We start from the raw sequence: 19072 nt of genomic DNA, 5'->3' as shown, positions 1-19072 counted from the left end.
TCCATTTGGACCCCCTCCTCTCTGGCAGTACAGTAGATTCTGGCCAGGAAAATGGTGCTCGCACATTATTCCCAGGTACATATTTTCTGTGCATGCCTGAGTACCGGAAAAATGTCCACCGCCATTTTCTCTGTGATTTTTGTTGGTCTGCAGCGCTGACCCAGCGATGCAGAGCAGCACTCTGGAGACTATGGAAAGGTAAGTATAACTATAAATGGGTGCAGGGTGTGCGGTGTGCCCCTGCCAAAGTATCCTCTCAGTGCAGCATAGTATATATGTATATATATATATATATATATATATATATATATAGCGTTCCCGCTAGGCTGTTTTAGTGGGGCGTGGCACCCTGCCCTCCTCCTGGAGGGCAAAAAGCACCCTGCCCTCCAGGAGGAGGGCAAAAAGCGCCCTGCCCTCACAGCCTGCAGGTGCCGTCTTCACCCGCGGGACGCAGTGTCCCGCGGGTGGAAAAATGTGCGGTAACCCAGTCACCGCCGGAGAATAGACGCCGGGCGCATGCGCCCGGCATCTATTCTCCCTTTCTGCAGCACTTGGGGTCTGCCCGGCGTGTCCGTAAGTGCTGGGCACGCCCCCAAGTATGACGAAAAGGGGACGTGTCTTATAGACACGCCCCCTTTTCATGACCATGCCCCCTTTTTGGACGCGCTCGGCGCGCGCACATGGTTGCCCTCTCTAGCTCCGGCGCCCTGCCTGCCGCCGGAGCTAGAGTGAACACCATATACATATATGTGTATATATATATATATATATATATATATATTTAAACACATATACACATATGTCACACATACATAACACACACATATATGTCACACATACATAGCACCAGTGTCGGACAGGGGTATGAAGGGCCCACCAGGGGAATGCAACCACAGAGGCCCACTAAGGGGCATGGCCAGTAGCGAAAGGGGTGTGGACATCCAACCAGAGAGGCGTAAACCTACTTGGCAGCTAGGAGGGGGGGTTGTGGGCATAAACATTTTAATTGGCGGGGGCCCCCACAACCTAGTTGCCACACAAAGGCCTTAATCCGGCCCTGTCTATGCTTGCAACACAAATTATTGAATTTAACAGCTGTATTGTTAATACTTTGTTGTATTATATTTTGGAGAGACACACTGACAGTATATGTCCCTAAAATATAATACTAAGGATTAACAAAACAGCAATTAAATTCAATAATTTGTGTCAGCCGGATGTAGTCGGTATCCTGGTATTCAGAATCCTGATGGGTCAGAATGCAGACAACTATAACGGGAAGTATGAGGGTTAGGCTGCAGGAGGGGAGGGTTAAGATTAGGCTGCGGGGGGGGGGAATTAGGGTTAGGCTGGAGGAGGGGTGAATTAGGATTAAGACGTGGGAGGTGTGGGTTAGGATTAGGGTAAGGGTTAGCCTAAAAATACTTACTGAAATTCGCAAGCATTTTCATTGTCGGGATCCCACTGCTGGCATTCTGACCACCAGAAATCTGAATGCCAGGATGCCGCAACCAATACATGTCAGCAAGTATAGACACTGCACAGTGCAGCAGTGTGCTCCAACCTGGGGTCCCCCTGGTGGCCGGCATCGTGTTCACGCTACAAAGTTCAAAAGTGAACATTTTCTTACGTGTGCAAACTAAGTATAGTGTGCATACATTTCTAGTCACACATTACCTCGCATTCTGCCCCATAGCAGCCAGTATACAGCGTGACTGAAGCCATTACGTGTGTATTCCCCAGCACCTGTCCTGTACTTACTGCCTCCTTGTCACTGCTCCCTGCTACATGACTGCCTTCTGCTCACTTTCCCTTTTTTTATTTTGTTCCTTTTTTTCAGTGCAGTTCTATCTATCAATCTATGTTGTACACTCACCAGTGTCCTTAGTACCCAGCAGCAGCCAGAGAGCCTGTTAACGAGTGCTTCCATCTTGGGCTGCAAGAGTTGAGAAGGTCCGTGTACTGGGGGCGTGGCCAAATTCGGGAGGCGTGGCCACGCCTCTTCCATAAAAAAATAAATATATACTGAGACCAGGGATATTTAGTGAGTGGTTCCTGGTGGGGTGGAGGAGACTGACAAATGGGGGGCCACTATGTTCCCCCTTATTCTGGCTCTGCCCCTGCCCCCTCCCAGTGGGATCAGCAACAGAGCTTCTAATGATGACAGCCCGCTGGGCCCGCAAAAAAAGAGCTCCTGTGCTGCAGCAACAAGTGCTTAGCCCCTCCCCCGTGACGTCACTGATTCCTGAAAATGGAATGGAATCAGTGTGGTGCTAGATGGAGCCGGCAGCTAACTGCCCAACGCCCACAGATTGCAACAGCCATCGGGTCAGTCATCAGCATGACACAGCCCGGCAAGCAGCTGCACAAAGTCTCTGTAAACAGCGCCAGTTACATGCGCTAAGCGCCGCCCTCTGTCAATAGAGGGCGTGGCTATATATCACCGAGGCCCACCGGGTAATTCCCCGAATCCCCGCCAGCCCAGTCCGAGCCTGCATAGCACACACACACGTACACACACTTACCATACTGCACGTTGGAGATGGAGACGGGACCAGGCACAATTATTATTATTATTATTATTATTATCCTTTATTTATATGGCGCCACAAAGGTTCCGCAGCGCCTTACACAGTACATAAATGAGCACACAAGAAAAACAGTTAATAGTAATACAAAACAATGCAGGACAAGGTTATAAACTCAGCTGCAAAACACAAGCAGCAGGACATGAGCAACCAGGTGTTAGGTGCCATTGTGGGGAGTTAGGAGTAAATTATACTATAAGTAGGGGGAGGAGAAGCACGTGAGGATGTCAAAAATCCCCACCCCCTCACTGGTCAATTGGGAGGGGGTGGAGCCAAATGATGCAATTCTAATTCTTTTGCATCATATTGGCTCCACCTCCTCCCCATTGACCTGTGAATCGTGGCATTTTGCTGCGAAGGGGCAGGGCTTAATAACATGGTGGTGCTTGCTCTCCCCTCTGTCAGTGGGGTTTCTGGGTACTCGGAAACCTCCCCTGCGTGCGCTACTGTCCATAGGTAACCATAGAAACCCAACCTAAACAGAGTAAGATACAAAGGCTGACCGCAGGCACACAGCAGTGCCACATGCAGTAGTCAGGCCCTAATATATGTTGCCAGGCAAGAGAAAAAGTGAACTAGGAAAATGTGCAAAAAAAAAAAATAACACGAAAAATGAAACTGCATTATATATATAGGGTATATATATATATATATATATATATATATATATATACCCTATGGGAATTATACATACAAAGTAGTGATCCTCCATCACTATAAGTGTATCTGTAGGATACTATAACGCCAGACTGAGAAAACCTGTAAAGAGGGTATGTATTGAGACTATGCAGTGTGTTGTATAAGCACATATATATCATCATGACACTGACTAGAATAAAGTCTGCACAATCTAAAATCATGTACAGTAGTACAGGAAAGTAACAATAGAAAGCAACCTGTGCTTTGTATATGGATATCTAGCCACATATAAATAGGTAACAAAGCAATGGTAGAGTTTCATTCAATCCATGTGGAGCCACAGTGTTTAACCTGTGAATCTATCAGGACTTCAGACATAGCAGTGCATTGGCTCAGTCACCAGCTCTCAGGGATAAAGGAATACAGTCAATGATTTTGTACCGCAAAGTATCCAACCCATGGTGATGTTCTTTAAAGTGCCGTGCCACTGGCTAGTATTGTTCCTTACCCTCCAGGGCTTGACGTATCACTGAGCGGTGCAGGGCCATCCTCTGCTTGAATTGTTGGGTGGTTTTACCCATGTATAGAAGCCTGCACAGACAGCGGATGACATAGATTACAAACTTTGTAGTGCATGTTAGAATATTTCTGATCTGTTATCTCCTACCAGAGTGAGGATGTGTGAATGAACTTCAAGTTTCCATATAGCTGCATTTAGTGCCACTGATGCACCAATAGCAACCAGTTTTTTTGCTTAAAGTAACTATCCCCAAATTAGAAATATCCATTTACTCCAACAGTCTTTGATGTTTCTTGGATGTTTATAACAAGACATCAGTGAAGTACCTGCAAGTGCTGGCATATCAGGGTCCTTGGCTATGATATGCTAGAGATCCTTGCCAATTTTTATGATAGAAAGACTGAGGGAGTTATAATAATTCACCCACTTCAGACATTTTTAACTATACTGTTTGGAACTCCTGCATAGCATCTCTGTCCTGGAAATAGCCTGTACTCATTATAGTTTGCTGCATCATCTTGGTACAATATCCATGATCCCTCAATTGTTGGATCATGGTGTCCATCTCGCAACATGAAACTTTTGTGTCATCCGTGATTCTATCGACATGTAAAAGTTGGAAAAAGGAAGACCCTGTTTGAGAGCTCATGGATGGTGTCTATCCACTCTCAAAATGGTATTTCTATCGGTAGGTTTTTTTGTATATCGTGGTATGAACCCCTGAAGTGTTGTTAGAGATCAGTACATCAAGGTAATTTATTTGAGAGGCACTAATTTCTCATGTGAATTTAATGTTAGGGTTCAGGGTATTTATAATGGCCAAACCTGATTCAAAATTCCTTTTCATGCCAGTCCAGATAATGAAATGATCATCTATGTTGTGTGTGTAAAAATAGATGTATTAGGACGCATCCGGGTTATCAATGAAAAGGTTGCGCTCAGTTTGAAACATAAAAATGTTAGCAAACAATGGAGCTATACAAGATATCATAGCACAACCAAGTGATTGCAGGTAAAATTTAATTTTGAAGAGGAAATAATTCCTTTTGAATGTCAATTCCAGCAACTGAAGGAACAGGGAGATATTAGGGCCATGATAGTGGCTATTGTTGGTAATGACTCTACGTATGGCTTCCAGACCTGCATCATTGGGGATGTTGCTGTAGAAGCTTGAAACATCTAATGTGCACAGATAACAATCTGCAGGCAATGGAGACACATCCTTAAGTTTTGTTTAGAAAATCTGTTGTGTCCATTTTGTGCCTTTACCACCTGGACACTTTATAGTATAGTAAACTCCTAGATTAAATTTTTGAGTGATGTGGTGGTTTGTTATGTATTTTGGGGGTTGTGTAGAGTATAGGCATTCTGGGGCACTGTTTTTGTAGTGATTTCATGACAGAGAGGGGGATTAATTGTGAGTCTACAGCTCTCTGGACCACTGTGTCCAATTCTTTTATAAAGATGGTAGTGGGATCAGTTGTCAACTCTTATACTCTATATATACTGAGGAGACTGCCAATTGAGAATAAATCTTCTGACAATAATCCTGTATGTCTTGGACCAATGACCTCTCCCTTGTCTGCGTGACATATAACAAAATCTGAATGTCCACTAAGCTGTTTAAGGGCTTTCAACTCGCTTTTTGACATATTTGGATACAATGCTGGATTGTCCTCACATTGTTTGTCTACTGAAGTATCTAATAGGCGAGAGAAGCATTTGATGGAGGCATTTTGAGAGACAGGTTCAAAACTGAAAGTGTGTCAAATAGAGGCTGGCCCATTGAATGTATGTGTTAGGTAAAGACTCATCAAAATGTTCTCTTTTAATTGAAGTTTGTGATTCAGTCTGGTATTGTCTACTTTCTACTGGAAATCCTCAAAACTGTTGGTGGGAAACAGCTCTGTCCCTTATTGAGTACCTTAAGGTCATCTGGTGTCAGAATTCTGGAAGATAAAATAAACACTAGGTTCTCTTTGGTGCTTTTTCTGCCTCATCCACTGGGTGCCCTTTCCTGGTGAACTGTCTTTTAAAAGGGCTGACCCACGCCCAGGTGTTTACCTCTAAAGGGGGTTTATGAGAGGTGGAGGGGGTTACTCTTATACATTTTATGTCACTTGCCGAATTGTCAGTGCCCCGTGAGGATTTTGTCTCAGTAAAGATGAGGCGGCCCCTCTGCCTCCCCTTAAAAGGTGGCCCAGTTATATAGTTTACACTCGCCATAATCCCTGTTTACAGTTTGTTACTTGTCCCATTACTGTATCAACTCCATGCAGTAATTGTCTACCTGTGTTTGTAATTTTTCAAGTCAACTATTGGTTTTGTCTGTAGTCCATTTTTGTGTGTGTACTTGTTCAAAGGATGTTATTCTCTCTTTTGTGATTTTGTGTTCCCTACCGACTTCCTGCTAAACTCTTGATTGAATTTGCCAATAGTGGGGGAATTTTTGATTCTAAATCCCATGGAGATTTTTTTTGTCCCAAAAGTAATCAGAGAGGGTGACACCATGTAAAAATTGTCACCCTCTCTTTTCTTGAGTTTTAATAATTGAAAAAAGAGTTGTTCTGCAGTTTCTTCACCTCCACTGGACAGTAGATTCTCTTTATACAAAATACTTTTAGCTTCCAGGTCTGAAAAGGTTAATGTCTCTCCCAAAGGCAAATTAACACTTAAAAATCCATCTTTGTGGGTGTTTGTGTCTTGCACAGACATTTCACAATATCAGTATCACAAAGGAAAAAATACCCAAGTGTAAATAAAATGCACAAGCAGATTTCACTGAAGTAACTACAGGTGAAGTAAATAAACATAAAACAGTGCTTTGATAAATAGATACTACCTCTATATACATGGAGCAATACAGATTATTATTATTATTATTATTATTATTATGCTGTTAATGGGATAGTAGAAATATGGCCTACTTTAACACAGTACTTTGAGAACAAAGTACATGTCTTTTTACATGTCTTTTTATGGACCTTTAGACATAAGTACTTTAAACAAGGGGCTTCAGATGGCCTTAGAATCATAACTATCACAGTAGAAAAAGAGAACTGAAGGAGCAACTACAGGAGACAAGAAAAATATTAGAGCACAGTTATTTGTCTTGCAAGATTGCCATGGCAACATTAGAATGGAAATATCGAGGACTATTGAAGGTGGGGGATGGCTTTCAGTTCTGTATTTCAAACTGCACTACTACAGCATATTATGTTCTAGTGATTTTTGTTTTTTGTTACTTGTTGCATAAGCTTTTTTTATGTTGAATTGTGTTTGCATATATGTACAGGCATATATGTATACGTAGAACACATGCAAACTGCAGTGCTTATTAATGCATTTATGTATAAAATGCAGACATAAAATATTTTTAAAGTCGCAGTTACTTGTATATTCTAAATCTTACATATATTAAGATGTGCAACTCTGTAAATCATGCTACCTTCATCTTAATAATTTCAATGTGTAATGCACTTTGATGATGATGGCTGGTGTTTTCATTTCTATGAAAAACAATTAAATAAATGAATAAATAATTTTATAAAACAGCATGCACATCCCCAAAAGTGATCTAGGCACCAGTACTTCTAATCTGGGTTAATAGCACAAATGCGTGACAATGAACAGTACAGTGTCCCTTGCACCAGTTATAGTGCTTTGACAGTGTGGTGCCTCCCTGTCATTATGTTACACATCCCTACTCTGTTCAGCATAGGGCTGCATTAAATGGACAAATAATATGTGGACACCTGAATATTACACCCATATGTGCTTATTAAACATCTTATTTCAAAACAATTATCATTAATATAGAGTTGGTCCTCTTTTTAAAAGCTTTCACTGTTCTGGGAAGGCTATCCACTAGATTAGCGAGGCCATCACTAATGTTAATAAAAAGGTCCAGTTCTCTAGTGCGTCCCAAAGGTTTTCGCTAGCGTTATGGTCAGGGATCTGCATAGACCAGTCAAGTTGTTCCACACTAAACTTGTCAAACCATTTTTTGGGTGGACCTCACTTTTACATGGGGTCATTGTAATGCTAAAACAGGAAAGTGCTGTCTGCAAAACTGTTGTCACAAAGTTGGAACCAATTGTCCAAGACCAAACAATGAAAAATAGCCTCCTCCACCAATTTAACAGTCAACCACATTGCATAATGGTGATGCATTGTGAATGGATTGCCACATAACTCCGAAACGAAGCAACCAATTACAATGCCAATATTTTTCCACAAATCTACAGACCAAGACCTTTAATTTGAACAGGAAACATTTTCCTAGCATCCACAAATCCCAAATTTGTCTCTGAGACTGCCAGAAAACAAAGTCCAATGATGGTGTGCTCCAGCTGATGATTAGCATTGTGAACTGTGGCTTGCCGTGTGACTGATTGACCATGGAAAGCCAATCCATGGAGCTCCTGATGAACAGTTCATAGGCTGATGTTGCTACCAGATATAGTGAGTGTGGCAGCTGAGATGATTTTTACAAGGTACATGTTTCAGAACTTGGTGGTTCTGTTCTGAGCTTGTGCTGCCTACAGCTCCACAGCCTAGTTTTTGTTGTTCCGAGATGTTTCCACTTCACAATAACAGCACTTACAGTTGGTCAGGGAAGCTCTAGCAGTGCAGAAAAATTATGAACATTCTTGCTGGAAAGTTGGCTTCCTATGACGCTGCCACATTAAAGTCACTGAGCTTAGTATGGTCCATTGAGAGAGCGTGCGTGAAATGCTTTAGCACTTGTGGACCTCACATTGCCTGTGCTCGGGGTTCACATACTGCTCATCAATATTCTGATTTTCGACAAGACGTATGAATCCCCATGAAATTTTCTCCCCACGCTTTTTTTTTTCCAATTTATTACTCACCTACCACCATGATTGGTGTCCTCTTCTGTCTTCAAATTTGTAATCCATTTGAAAAAAATGGCAATTGAATTTGCTGTGCATGCTCCACAGGGAGGACTCTATCAGTGTGACCTCCCCTGAGACAAATCCGGGAGGGGTTGCGATCAGTGTGATCACTTCCTCACCCAACCCCCTGTACAGGCAGAGCAGACTGCACAGCCTCCCTGGTTCCACTGCAGCACAGCACACAGCAATGTTTTCTGGGCTGAGCAAACACTATCTGTTGCTGACAAGTGAGGGGGAGGCGGGCGGCGGATCTGGGCCCCCACCGCACCCCTCCATCAAGCCTGGGCCTGTGTAATTAGTACCTGCTCTCCCTCCCTCTCAGTACCCCTGTGTACACCCCCTTGACTATTAGCCCCAATATCTCCCTATCCCCAATGTCTACATAACAGTATAAAAATTGCATAATTTAGTGGGGGAAATGGAAATACAATTGTATTACTTATGCCTTATGGCAGATCGTGTGGGCAGCTGGGCATCATTATACTGTCATGATTATAGGCCTATTTTTAGGTGGATGCCTGGAGCTGCAGTTTCATCCTCCCTATTATTAATCTGGCCATGTCCCTAATAGCTTATAGGAGAAAGAAAAGCTCTTCTTACCTTGCACTGCCATACTAAGAATTCTGCTACAACGGCATTAAAAAAAATGACTTTAATGTATGTTATGTTATCTTGGTATACATGATTGTGATAATCATTGAAGGATCCCTATGTAGTGGGTATGTGTACATGTGTACTATGGGACTGATGCAGAGATGGACGCAATTCCGATGTTTATGCAGTCGGTGATTATCGGTAATCTGCGCATGCGTCATGTTTTATTTTCATTGTCACTCGCAATGAGGATTTATTTGCAAAGTGATTGACAGGCAGGGACCGAAGGGAGGTGGCGACTCAAATGCAGGCGTGTCACAATCCAGCTGCCATTCTGCGCAACCACACAGTCACTTAGAAGGCTGATTATCAACTGATCTGCAACCGATGCTGCGTCTTTGTAAGCAGTCGCTTTGTTTGCCGGAGGGCGTCTCAATCCTGAGGGCTGCGACACTTGCACTTTTTCACACAGACTCGAGCGTACAAATTCGCAGCTGTAGTGGCATTAGCGTCCATCTCTAAATCAGATCCTATGTATCACAGCCGTCTATACCGACTGTCATTTCTGTGTGTTACACATCACAAATATCGTTTTGGCCTACTACATTTCAGTATTTTTACCTTTAACTTATTTAAATACAACATCACATTGGGTCACTTGTCATATATATATATATATATATATATACAATATATACCTATAGCATTGCGTAGCAGACCCGCAACAGTAGGGAAAAGAGGCGGCACTACTGCATTCAATAAGAAAGCGTATATTCAAGTAATTAAAAACATAGATACATTAGTCGATGTTTCAAGATCCTAAGACCTTTTCATCAGGACTACAAAGAGACAAACGACTGTAGTCCTGTTGAAAAGGTCTTAGGACCTTGAAACATTGACTAATGTATCTATGTTTTTGATTACTTGAATATACGCTTTTTTATTGAATACAGTAGTGCCACCTCTATTCCTTAATTTTGCAGGGCTGCTATGCAACGCTATAGGAAAATATTGTATATATATGTTTAATAGGAGGGCACCCTGGCTAGCCGATATATATAGTATATACCTCTCATAAGGATCTTCACTGTGTGACATGGTGCCATAAAAAAAGATTTTTCCATCTTCAGTGGTTAAACAGTGCAATCTAGTGGTAGACTTGAAGAATTGCAACAGCATCTAATCATCTAATCAGCTAATCTCTTAAGCAAATTGCAGCAACCTATATTTATACCTTCAAGATTATTTATTTCATCAATGCATTCAATAAATCAAACACTCTAAAGCCGAGAAACTGGTAAATGAATGTCAGATACAGTGTTAGATTATTTCCTTTGTTAGACTAGCTAAAGTGAATGCTAGCCATTCAGACCTTTCTATGAAATGTGTTTCAAAGCGCAGGAAGATATGAGATTTGTGTGTTAAAGCATTTCCTGGTAAATGTCATGGCTCAAAGTAAGGTGAGACTACATCCCTGAGATTGAGCCCTATTACCTTGTAACACTGATTAAAGTGGTGTAGGATTGGCCTGCATAGGTCCTCAGTCTTTGATACTCAGAATCCAACCAAACAGTGAATGTTGTAGTATTCACATCATAGTACTGGACCTGATCACATCTAACATTTGTTTGCAAAGACAAATCCAGTGGGTACAGTAGCATGCAAAAATGTACAAATAATATGCAGCATATGCTACAACAAATATATTTTATTGTGATTTATATTCAGGAGTCACATCTCATTCCAGAGCAAGGTTATGACATTCACTTCCTGTCCGTATGACATCACAAGAGTGGTTAGTGAAATATTCCCTGGATATATTCTAAAGGGCATCTGAGCTTGTATGGCACTGCCCAATTGTATGATGTGATGCCTAGAAGTGCACTGTTGTATATAGCCAAGCTACATCTAAGCAGCCACACATCTGGTTTTATTGTTCCAAGTAAATCAATATCTTTGAGTCTCCTCTTTCACTGTTACTGTTACATAAATAGAGCAGCACTTTTAAATCTATACCCTACAGTAATTAATCAGTATATCAAACCAGTGTCGTTGAAATAAAAAGCATGAGTAACTTAAAGCTTTGTCATTGTAAATTTAGTTCATGTAAAAAAAAAAAAAATAAATAATAATAAACTGTGTAGAAATTAAACCTCGGGCACTTTTAGAAAGCTAATGTCATTTGTTTGTTTTCTTGTACTATTTTAAGGTATGACCTTGAAGGACATTTAACAAATGCAACCTTTCCAACCGGAGAAGTCAGCAGTTTCTACAGTGACATGGAGAAATCCACTCGAGTCGAGCTAGACACTTCAAACAAAGAAAATGTTATCACCACAACTAATATATCTGCAACGAGCATTGTATACGCTTTAAAACAAGGTACTGTAAGCAAAGCGATTAAACTGGTCAATTCTAACAAGTAAAGATATTTGTCACCTTATCAGATGGCAGGTTTTATTTTTTTTAGTTAGAACTAAATCTGGATGAAGTCCCTTTTGCACATATATGGGACCCCAGAGAAAAGTAAATAGGAATAACATGGAAAAATAGTCCCTGTGACCTATCCATCTCCTTCCCTTGCCCATAAAGACTACCTCCACCATTTTACCAGACAGACACATTTTGCTTGGTTGTCTCTCACTTATGAAGTAATGTATAGACACTAAGGGTCATATTCAATTAGAAGCGAAAAGTCTGTTGCCAGACTTTTCACCGTCATCGCTGGTTTTGGGTGTGAAAAAGTATCGCGCTCGTCCCCACTTATCCCCGTATTCAATTCCAAATCAGCGAAATCGGGACCCGGAAAAACTTAAATCGGCGAAAAGTTGTCAGTTTTGGGGAAATCAGCCTGACACCCCCCAAAAGATGCACTGACATTGGGGATCACTCACTATGGGTACCCCCGAATAGCCCTGCTAAAGGTATTTTTTAAATGGTCTCAATAGGCGATATTTAGTGTCTTTCAGCAAGTGGTGAAGAATAGCATTTTGCTACTTTTTGGGGGAAAATAAGTATTCGCATCACATTTGGGGTACATGAAAATGGGTGCAAGCATATTTTAAAGTCAAGCATTAAAAAGCGTCAAAAACGCAGTTTCTGCAAACAAAAATCCACCTCCCCTATACTTGCAGAGCCCCCCAAAGGCTATTTCGCTAGTTTTGGAATTTGTTTTGGAACTTTTCGCTTCTAATTGAATATGGCCCTATATTGTGTGTATGTTGCTGCAAATCTACAAACAAAATGATCTTTTCTCCATTTTTTTCCCTTCTATCCCCATCCATTTCTCATTAAACTAGCACTCTAAAGACATTTTGTACTAATTAAATATAATTGTTCCAATTTGTTATCAAAAGAAAGCCTTGACTGTCCAACAAATATATTCACTGGGGGCGATTTAATTGATACAGATGTCCCCACTGGGCATCTATATGAATAGGCCCCAAAGAAGCAATTCCATTGCTGCTCCATTTAGGCGCCTAAAGCTGTGTGGGGGGGGGGGGCAGATTTCTTCCCGCAGCTTCCTGTGGTGCGAGAAATGTGTGCAAGCTACAGTTTTTTGGGTGCTCTAACCACTTCTTTATACAGGTTTAGCCACTGTGCATGGCTAAACCCGGTGCTTGTAGCCGCTATAAATACTAATAGGGACCCGAATGGAGAAACAAATGAATTGCTCCGTCAGGCGCCTATTCGGATAGATGCCCAGAAGGGGGCGTTTACAACAACTGTATTCATAGCTTCTGTATTTTTCCAAACTTGTTTGGATAAACTAACAATTTAAAATGTTATTCTCATATAGCCTACACTGACCAACCCTGAAATATTATATTTGGTGTGTTGTGTGTAAAAAAACTAGAGATGAGCAAATTTGAATAGACTTGTTGCATAAATCCAGTTTTGCTGCAGGAGAGGCAGTTTCTCAGAGATGTGATGTTTCGCTTTTGCTGCACAATTGAGTCTTAGGGGTAAATTTGACCCTATAAGGGGTATATTTACTAAAGTGAGAGTTTCTAGTTACTAGATTCTAGCTATTATCTTCTAGAAGGTGCTAGATAAATGTTAACTAGAATCTGATTGATTGCTATGGGCAACATCTCCATTTCTAAAAACTCTCACTTTAGTAAATATACCCCTTGTAGGGTCACATTTACTGTCTATGAATAGAGCTGGGGTGAGAAAAAAAACAATTCATGCTGTTATGTGATGTGGTTGAGATAACACTGAAACACTTAGGGCCTCATTTATAATAATCAACAGTTTTACCACCTGATTTTGGTAATATGTTGGCAAAATTTCTGCCTAACAAATGTATTTTAAGTTGTACATATATTAAGATACAGTATATGCAAATCAAATGACTGTATAATTGTGCAGTCTCAAGAAGATACGATTACATCGTACGATGATACAGCCAGTGTAAAGATACACATGTTATCATTATTCATTTGATGTTGATGACTGGTGTTTAAGTAAAAAGTAAATAACTAAAACATTTGGAAAGGTTGTCCCCTAAAGGTATAACCAGCACCAGTGCTTTTAAACTAGTTACCAGAAATATGGGAGGACAAATAGGGTGGGATCCCCTGCAAAAGCTGCAATGAGGTTTAGCTTGGCTGGGCTGGTCACACAATAACAGGGCAGCGCTCAATGTGGGGTCCCCCTTCCGGTAATTTTGGTTAGAATAAAAGCAAAACATGCTCCTTGTGTAGCCACAATGGGATGAATGAAAAGGGGCCTGTATGTAACACTTACTACAGTACAGTACTATGGAATATGTTATAAGTAAAATATTAAAGAACACCAGTCCCTATAAACGGTCAATAAAGTCGATTTGCAGGGTTAAACAATATTCATGAAATATAGCCTATTAATTCACTTGGTGTCAAGGTCTCAGGAGTATTAGTTATGAAGTGCCTCAATGATGTTATAGGTTCCTGGCAAAAAGACAGACTGCATTTGCATTACCAAAAATATCTCCTCCTACTTTACTGTCTGTAAGGGAACAATGCAATTTAATATTTAGGACCATCCCAACATTTTCCATTAAAAAAGCTGGGCAAAATAGGCTACACCCTCATCTACTAAAATTAAGCAGAATCTACCTCTTTCACTTCTAGTGATACCATGCCGCCAGTGTCAGACTGAAGCATGAAGGGCCCACCAGGGAATGCAGTGGGATGGGCCCAAGCTTAATGGGTGTGGCCAACCGCCAGCGGGGGTATGGCCAACAACCACAGAGGGACTTGGTCAACCGTTAGAGAGGACATGGAAAAAACAATGCAAGAAACATGGCCCTTTAGAAAGGAGGAGCAGGGGTGTGTCAGGATCACCCACTTTGATTGGGAGAAGGGCTAATCTTAGTGTAGTTTCCATAGAAACAAACCAAGCACCCAGGATCATTCATTATCCTGTAACTGACCCCTAGAGGATGGAGTGGAGCCCCCAGGCAGTGGGGCCCACCAGGAATTTCCCCTATGCACCTTTGGGCCAGCCAACCCTGCATGCCCCTTTTGTGACAAGCCACACCCCACTGACTGTCAAAATGAGGCTGCCTTGATAAAAATTGGGATTGCTAGGATGTATAAAATGTAGGATTACTGTCAATTAGCTACTTTTACCAATCTAGAAGTATGTAGCATGTAATTACATTTGAATTGCAATCATCATTTCAGTCATCTTGTATTCATTGTGTGGTGTTTAAAAATTCAACTAGTAATTAGAGCCTACAAGCAAGAGCAAGAAGTATGAACTGAAAAACTTTTCATATCTCTTCATTAACATAGATCTTAATATAACAATGTTTATTATAATGCTGAGGGAAATAACCCTATGATTCTTTTCAACTGAGTATAAACACGTAAGACTTAATTGGCTAAAAAGTAGGCGTCATGTGCATACAGTACAATGACATGAAGAGTAGGGTTGTCAAGTGTGACTCTTGCGCAATGCTATTAGTACTGGCCTCACAGAGACCTAATTTACCACAACATCAGTTCTGAAGTATTGCAGCCTTATATGCTGGCATACTCGCTTGCTATAATTAGCAGCTGTTAAATAATAGAAGAAAAGTACACACACTGGCCTTATTTATATACTGAAATGAGGGCCTGATTCAGCTTCAGACGGAATTGCAAAGCTGCTCGCATACAGCTTTGCACTTCCATCTTTGCTGATATGCTAATGCAGCAGTAGGCATCACACCACCTGCTGTGTTACGTATCTGAGCTGCGTTGTCCAATGCACTATCGGATACTCTGCGGAACATCGGCTGGCTAAGGTGACCCTTGGGGTCATGCAGCCGGCCACTGCAGATGAGATGCCGACGGAGATCCTGGCTTCTTCCCTCCCTCCCAACGGTGGCGTCTCACCTATATTTTGGTAAACAAATGGCAGCAGACTGTCAATCACTGACAATCTGCGCCCAGTCTGCGAGCAGGGTCGCAGACCCGTTATGCACATGCACAGAGCAGGTCAGACACTTGCGCAAATTTCTGATCATCTGGAATCTGCGTTCAGCAGTGCACTAACGTACACTGCTGAATTAGGCCCTAAGTTCACTCGTAAAGCATTATTTGCAAGAGCAGTACCACTTCCCAGACTCTGCACACCCAAGGTTAATCCAAGTAAGTCACCCGGCAGCCTTTACTCTTGCACTTGCACTTAATTGCATAATTGAGATTGTGTAGTCTCCAGACTGTCTGCTCTAGTCAGAAAGAACATGTGTGGATGAAACAGCAGGGCAAAACTGATGGACAAAAGATGAGCAAAACAGACACATAAATATATCTGACAAACAATTTAACAGCCCTATAAACTAATTAATGACATCTGAAGTAGACACCTTAGTAGGCAACACTATATTTACTAAAGTGCGGGTTTTTAGAATTGGAGTTGTTGCCCATAGCAACCGATCAGATTCTAGCTATAATCTTCTAGAAGGTGGTAGATAAATGATAAGTGGAATCTGATTGGTTGTTAGGGGCAACAACTCCAGTTCTAAAAACCTGCACTTTACAAAATATACCCCTAAATTCCTAAAGCACTGTAGCTGGCTAAAGTTATTACTATCACTGCTTTCATCCTTAACTATAACAATAAGCCTTGATTATACATACAGAAGGACACCAACTGGCTATACATACATAGATAACAAATTTAAAATTTGTATTATTACTGTGGTTATTCTCATAGCCAACTATCTGAGTGTCAGTCATGTAGTGATGAGGTTTGACCTGGAAATTAATTAGCCTTATATAATACAGGACAAGCTAAATAGGATGTCTGTAATCATATAGATTTTTGCCCTATTTATTTGTGTGAATTGGCCTAATGTTAATGCAAAGCTGTGTAACTGTAAGAAATAAGGTATGTTCTATAAGCATGACCTTATACAAAACACTAATCATAACATGATCAATAGCTAATGATATTTTCCCTATCTATTGGCAGAAAACACTCTTAACACCTATCGCGTTAACCCTGATGGCTCTCTTCGGGTCACCTTTGCCAGTGGAATGGAAATCAGCCTTAATGCAGAGCCCCACATACTAGCAGGAGTGGTCAGTCCAACTCTGGGTAAATGTAATATCTCATTACCTGGGGAGCACAGTCCAAATCTTATTGAGTGGCGACAACGTAAGGAGCAGCACAAAGGCAATATCTCCTCTTTTGAAAGACGCTTAAGGGTAAGGCTTTTTCACTGTCATATTACTACCTTCCTGTAATAAATTACAATGCTTCTTGTACGTTCTTGCTGTGTGGGAAGAGCCAATTCGTTTCATGTACTGTAATTGTAAAGCAGAAATCTTAGAGCAGTTTCACATCCTGAATTCAGTTTAAGAGCTTACAGGGAAACAGCCCTTTTCATAAGCACATAGGATCAGATTTTTTCATATTTCCCCTTTTTAACATGGTGCTTGCTTGATTGAAGCAAATTGATGTACAATACTTGGCCATAGGTATGTAGATAGATACCTGTTCTTATTAGAGTGTTTTGACATTTCAGCCACACTCAATGCCATTAGGCGCATAGACTGAATCATACAACCATGTAATCTCCTCAGCTAAACATTAGCAGTAGAATGGGTCATATTGAAGAGCTCAGCAATCTTTAATATTGCAATGTTATTTTGTGCCACCTTTCTAACAAATGAGTTCATCAAGTGTCTGCCCTTCTAGTGCTCTACCAGCACACTGTAAATGCTATTATTGTGAAGTGGAAACATCTAGGAGAAACTACAGTTCAACCATGGAGCTATAGGCCACAAGCTCACAGAACAGAGGGGGGGAGGATGTATTATAGTGACACGGATCGTGCCACTATAACCCTCCCTGCTACACCTCTGTACCAATGTGAAGAAGGAAGCAGTACCGATGAGATGTATGAACATATTGTCTGCCGGTGTGGGATAGTGAAAACCCTGCCAGAGCCGACAGTGCATCAGCCTAGTGCTGCTGCACTTTGTCTCACCTCCCGGCCAGCTCCACTGGGCAAGGCATGCGCGAGATCTTGCAAGCATCAGCCCAGAAACCAGCAGCCGCCACAGCCAGTGACAGTGTAGTCACTGCTGTGGTCGGGCAACGACAACTGCAGCTTTCGAAAATCGATAGCCATAGCTTTCGGAACGGTCATTGCCACTGATCGTTCATATATTGCCTGGCACATCGGCGCTCTATCTTGTAGACAGCAGTGCTGATAATGATGGGGGCGCATAGTACCTCCGGCATTTGGCACACACTGCGGCCATGACACATTCAGGGAATTGCTATCTGCAGCACATAACCTGCTCAAGCAGAGAGCGCTACATCATACATCTCCCCCAGGGTGTCTAATGCCAGTTACACACTAGACTATACGTCGTCCGACATATCGGGCACATCGTCTCGTGTGTACTCTCAATGTCACTGATGACGCGCCCTCCCGCACATCACCAGCGACGTCGCCCATTGGACCTGCATGCAGGTCCGATGGGCAACATTGTCAACGAGGCTCATGCTGCCGAATGCAGCATGGCCCCCACGTCACGATGCCGCTCCCGACATCGGCAAGTGTGTATGCACTTCCCGATGCCGGGACCCCTGCCGGGTCTCATCGCACGATAGGTCGGCTAGGTACATATCGTTAAATGTGTACCCTGCTTTAGTGTTGAAACATGTAGCTCATAAACATTGTCTTTCCTCATTTATAACAATCACTACCAATTTCCAATCTGCCTCTGGAAGCAACATCAGCATAAAAGTTGTTTGAAATTGGATTTGGCTCATGCCAGGAGAACAATTCCTATCTGATTGCATACCCACATATGTAATGTTGGTGAAGGAAGAATAGTGGTCTGGGGCTGTTTTTAATGGTTTTGCCTGAACTGAAAGGTGGATTGAGAATTTAAAGTAGACATGGAAAAAATTCTCAAAGTGGCCTCATGTAGGCGACACTAAATAGCAGGGCTAAAAACATTGTCACTAGCAGTGTAAAAGAAAAAATAAATCACATTGCTTATGCCCGACATTTTTATATTAATTATTGGATGATAGTATACACAGTATACACAATAATTCATATATGTTTTACAATGCAAATGATTTTCTGCTGATATAGTTAACTTCTCTATGCTTACACATAACAATCTTATTTGAAATCCTGCTGCTCTTTGTTTCCTTGGCTACCCCAGAAAATAGTTCAATTTAACAGTTCTTCTACAGTTAATATGAACCTCCTACAGAAGCATACACTGTACATGCATTGCAAACTAATTCATTCTGATACCAGTACTGTGGACACGCAGACCCACCTTAGCTTGTGTTGGTCCCTGCAT

The 19072-nt window shown here is 41.6% G+C and overlaps 1 protein-coding gene across 1 annotated transcript in view; it reads left to right on the top strand.

Moving 5' to 3' along the window:
• Positions 1 to 19072, top strand: part of LOC148436209 (teneurin-1-like) — a gene marked incomplete at its 5' end in the record, with an annotated part of 72647 nt that overhangs the window by 20303 nt on the left and 33272 nt on the right. Inside the window, 2 exons of the mRNA XM_088465210.1 lie at positions 11470 to 11642; positions 16710 to 16945. Coding sequence (XP_088321336.1) covers positions 11470 to 11642; positions 16710 to 16945 — 409 coding nt within the window. The remainder of the gene's footprint in view (positions 1 to 11469; positions 11643 to 16709; positions 16946 to 19072) is intronic.

Source organism: Taudactylus pleione, unplaced genomic scaffold (genome assembly GCF_031769625.1).
Source record: "Taudactylus pleione unplaced genomic scaffold, aTauple2 ptg001908l, whole genome shotgun sequence".
Taxonomy (NCBI): Eukaryota; Metazoa; Chordata; class Amphibia; order Anura; family Myobatrachidae; genus Taudactylus; species Taudactylus pleione.
Note: the sequence above shows the minus strand (reverse complement) of the source record. Positions and strands in the feature narration are given on the sequence as shown.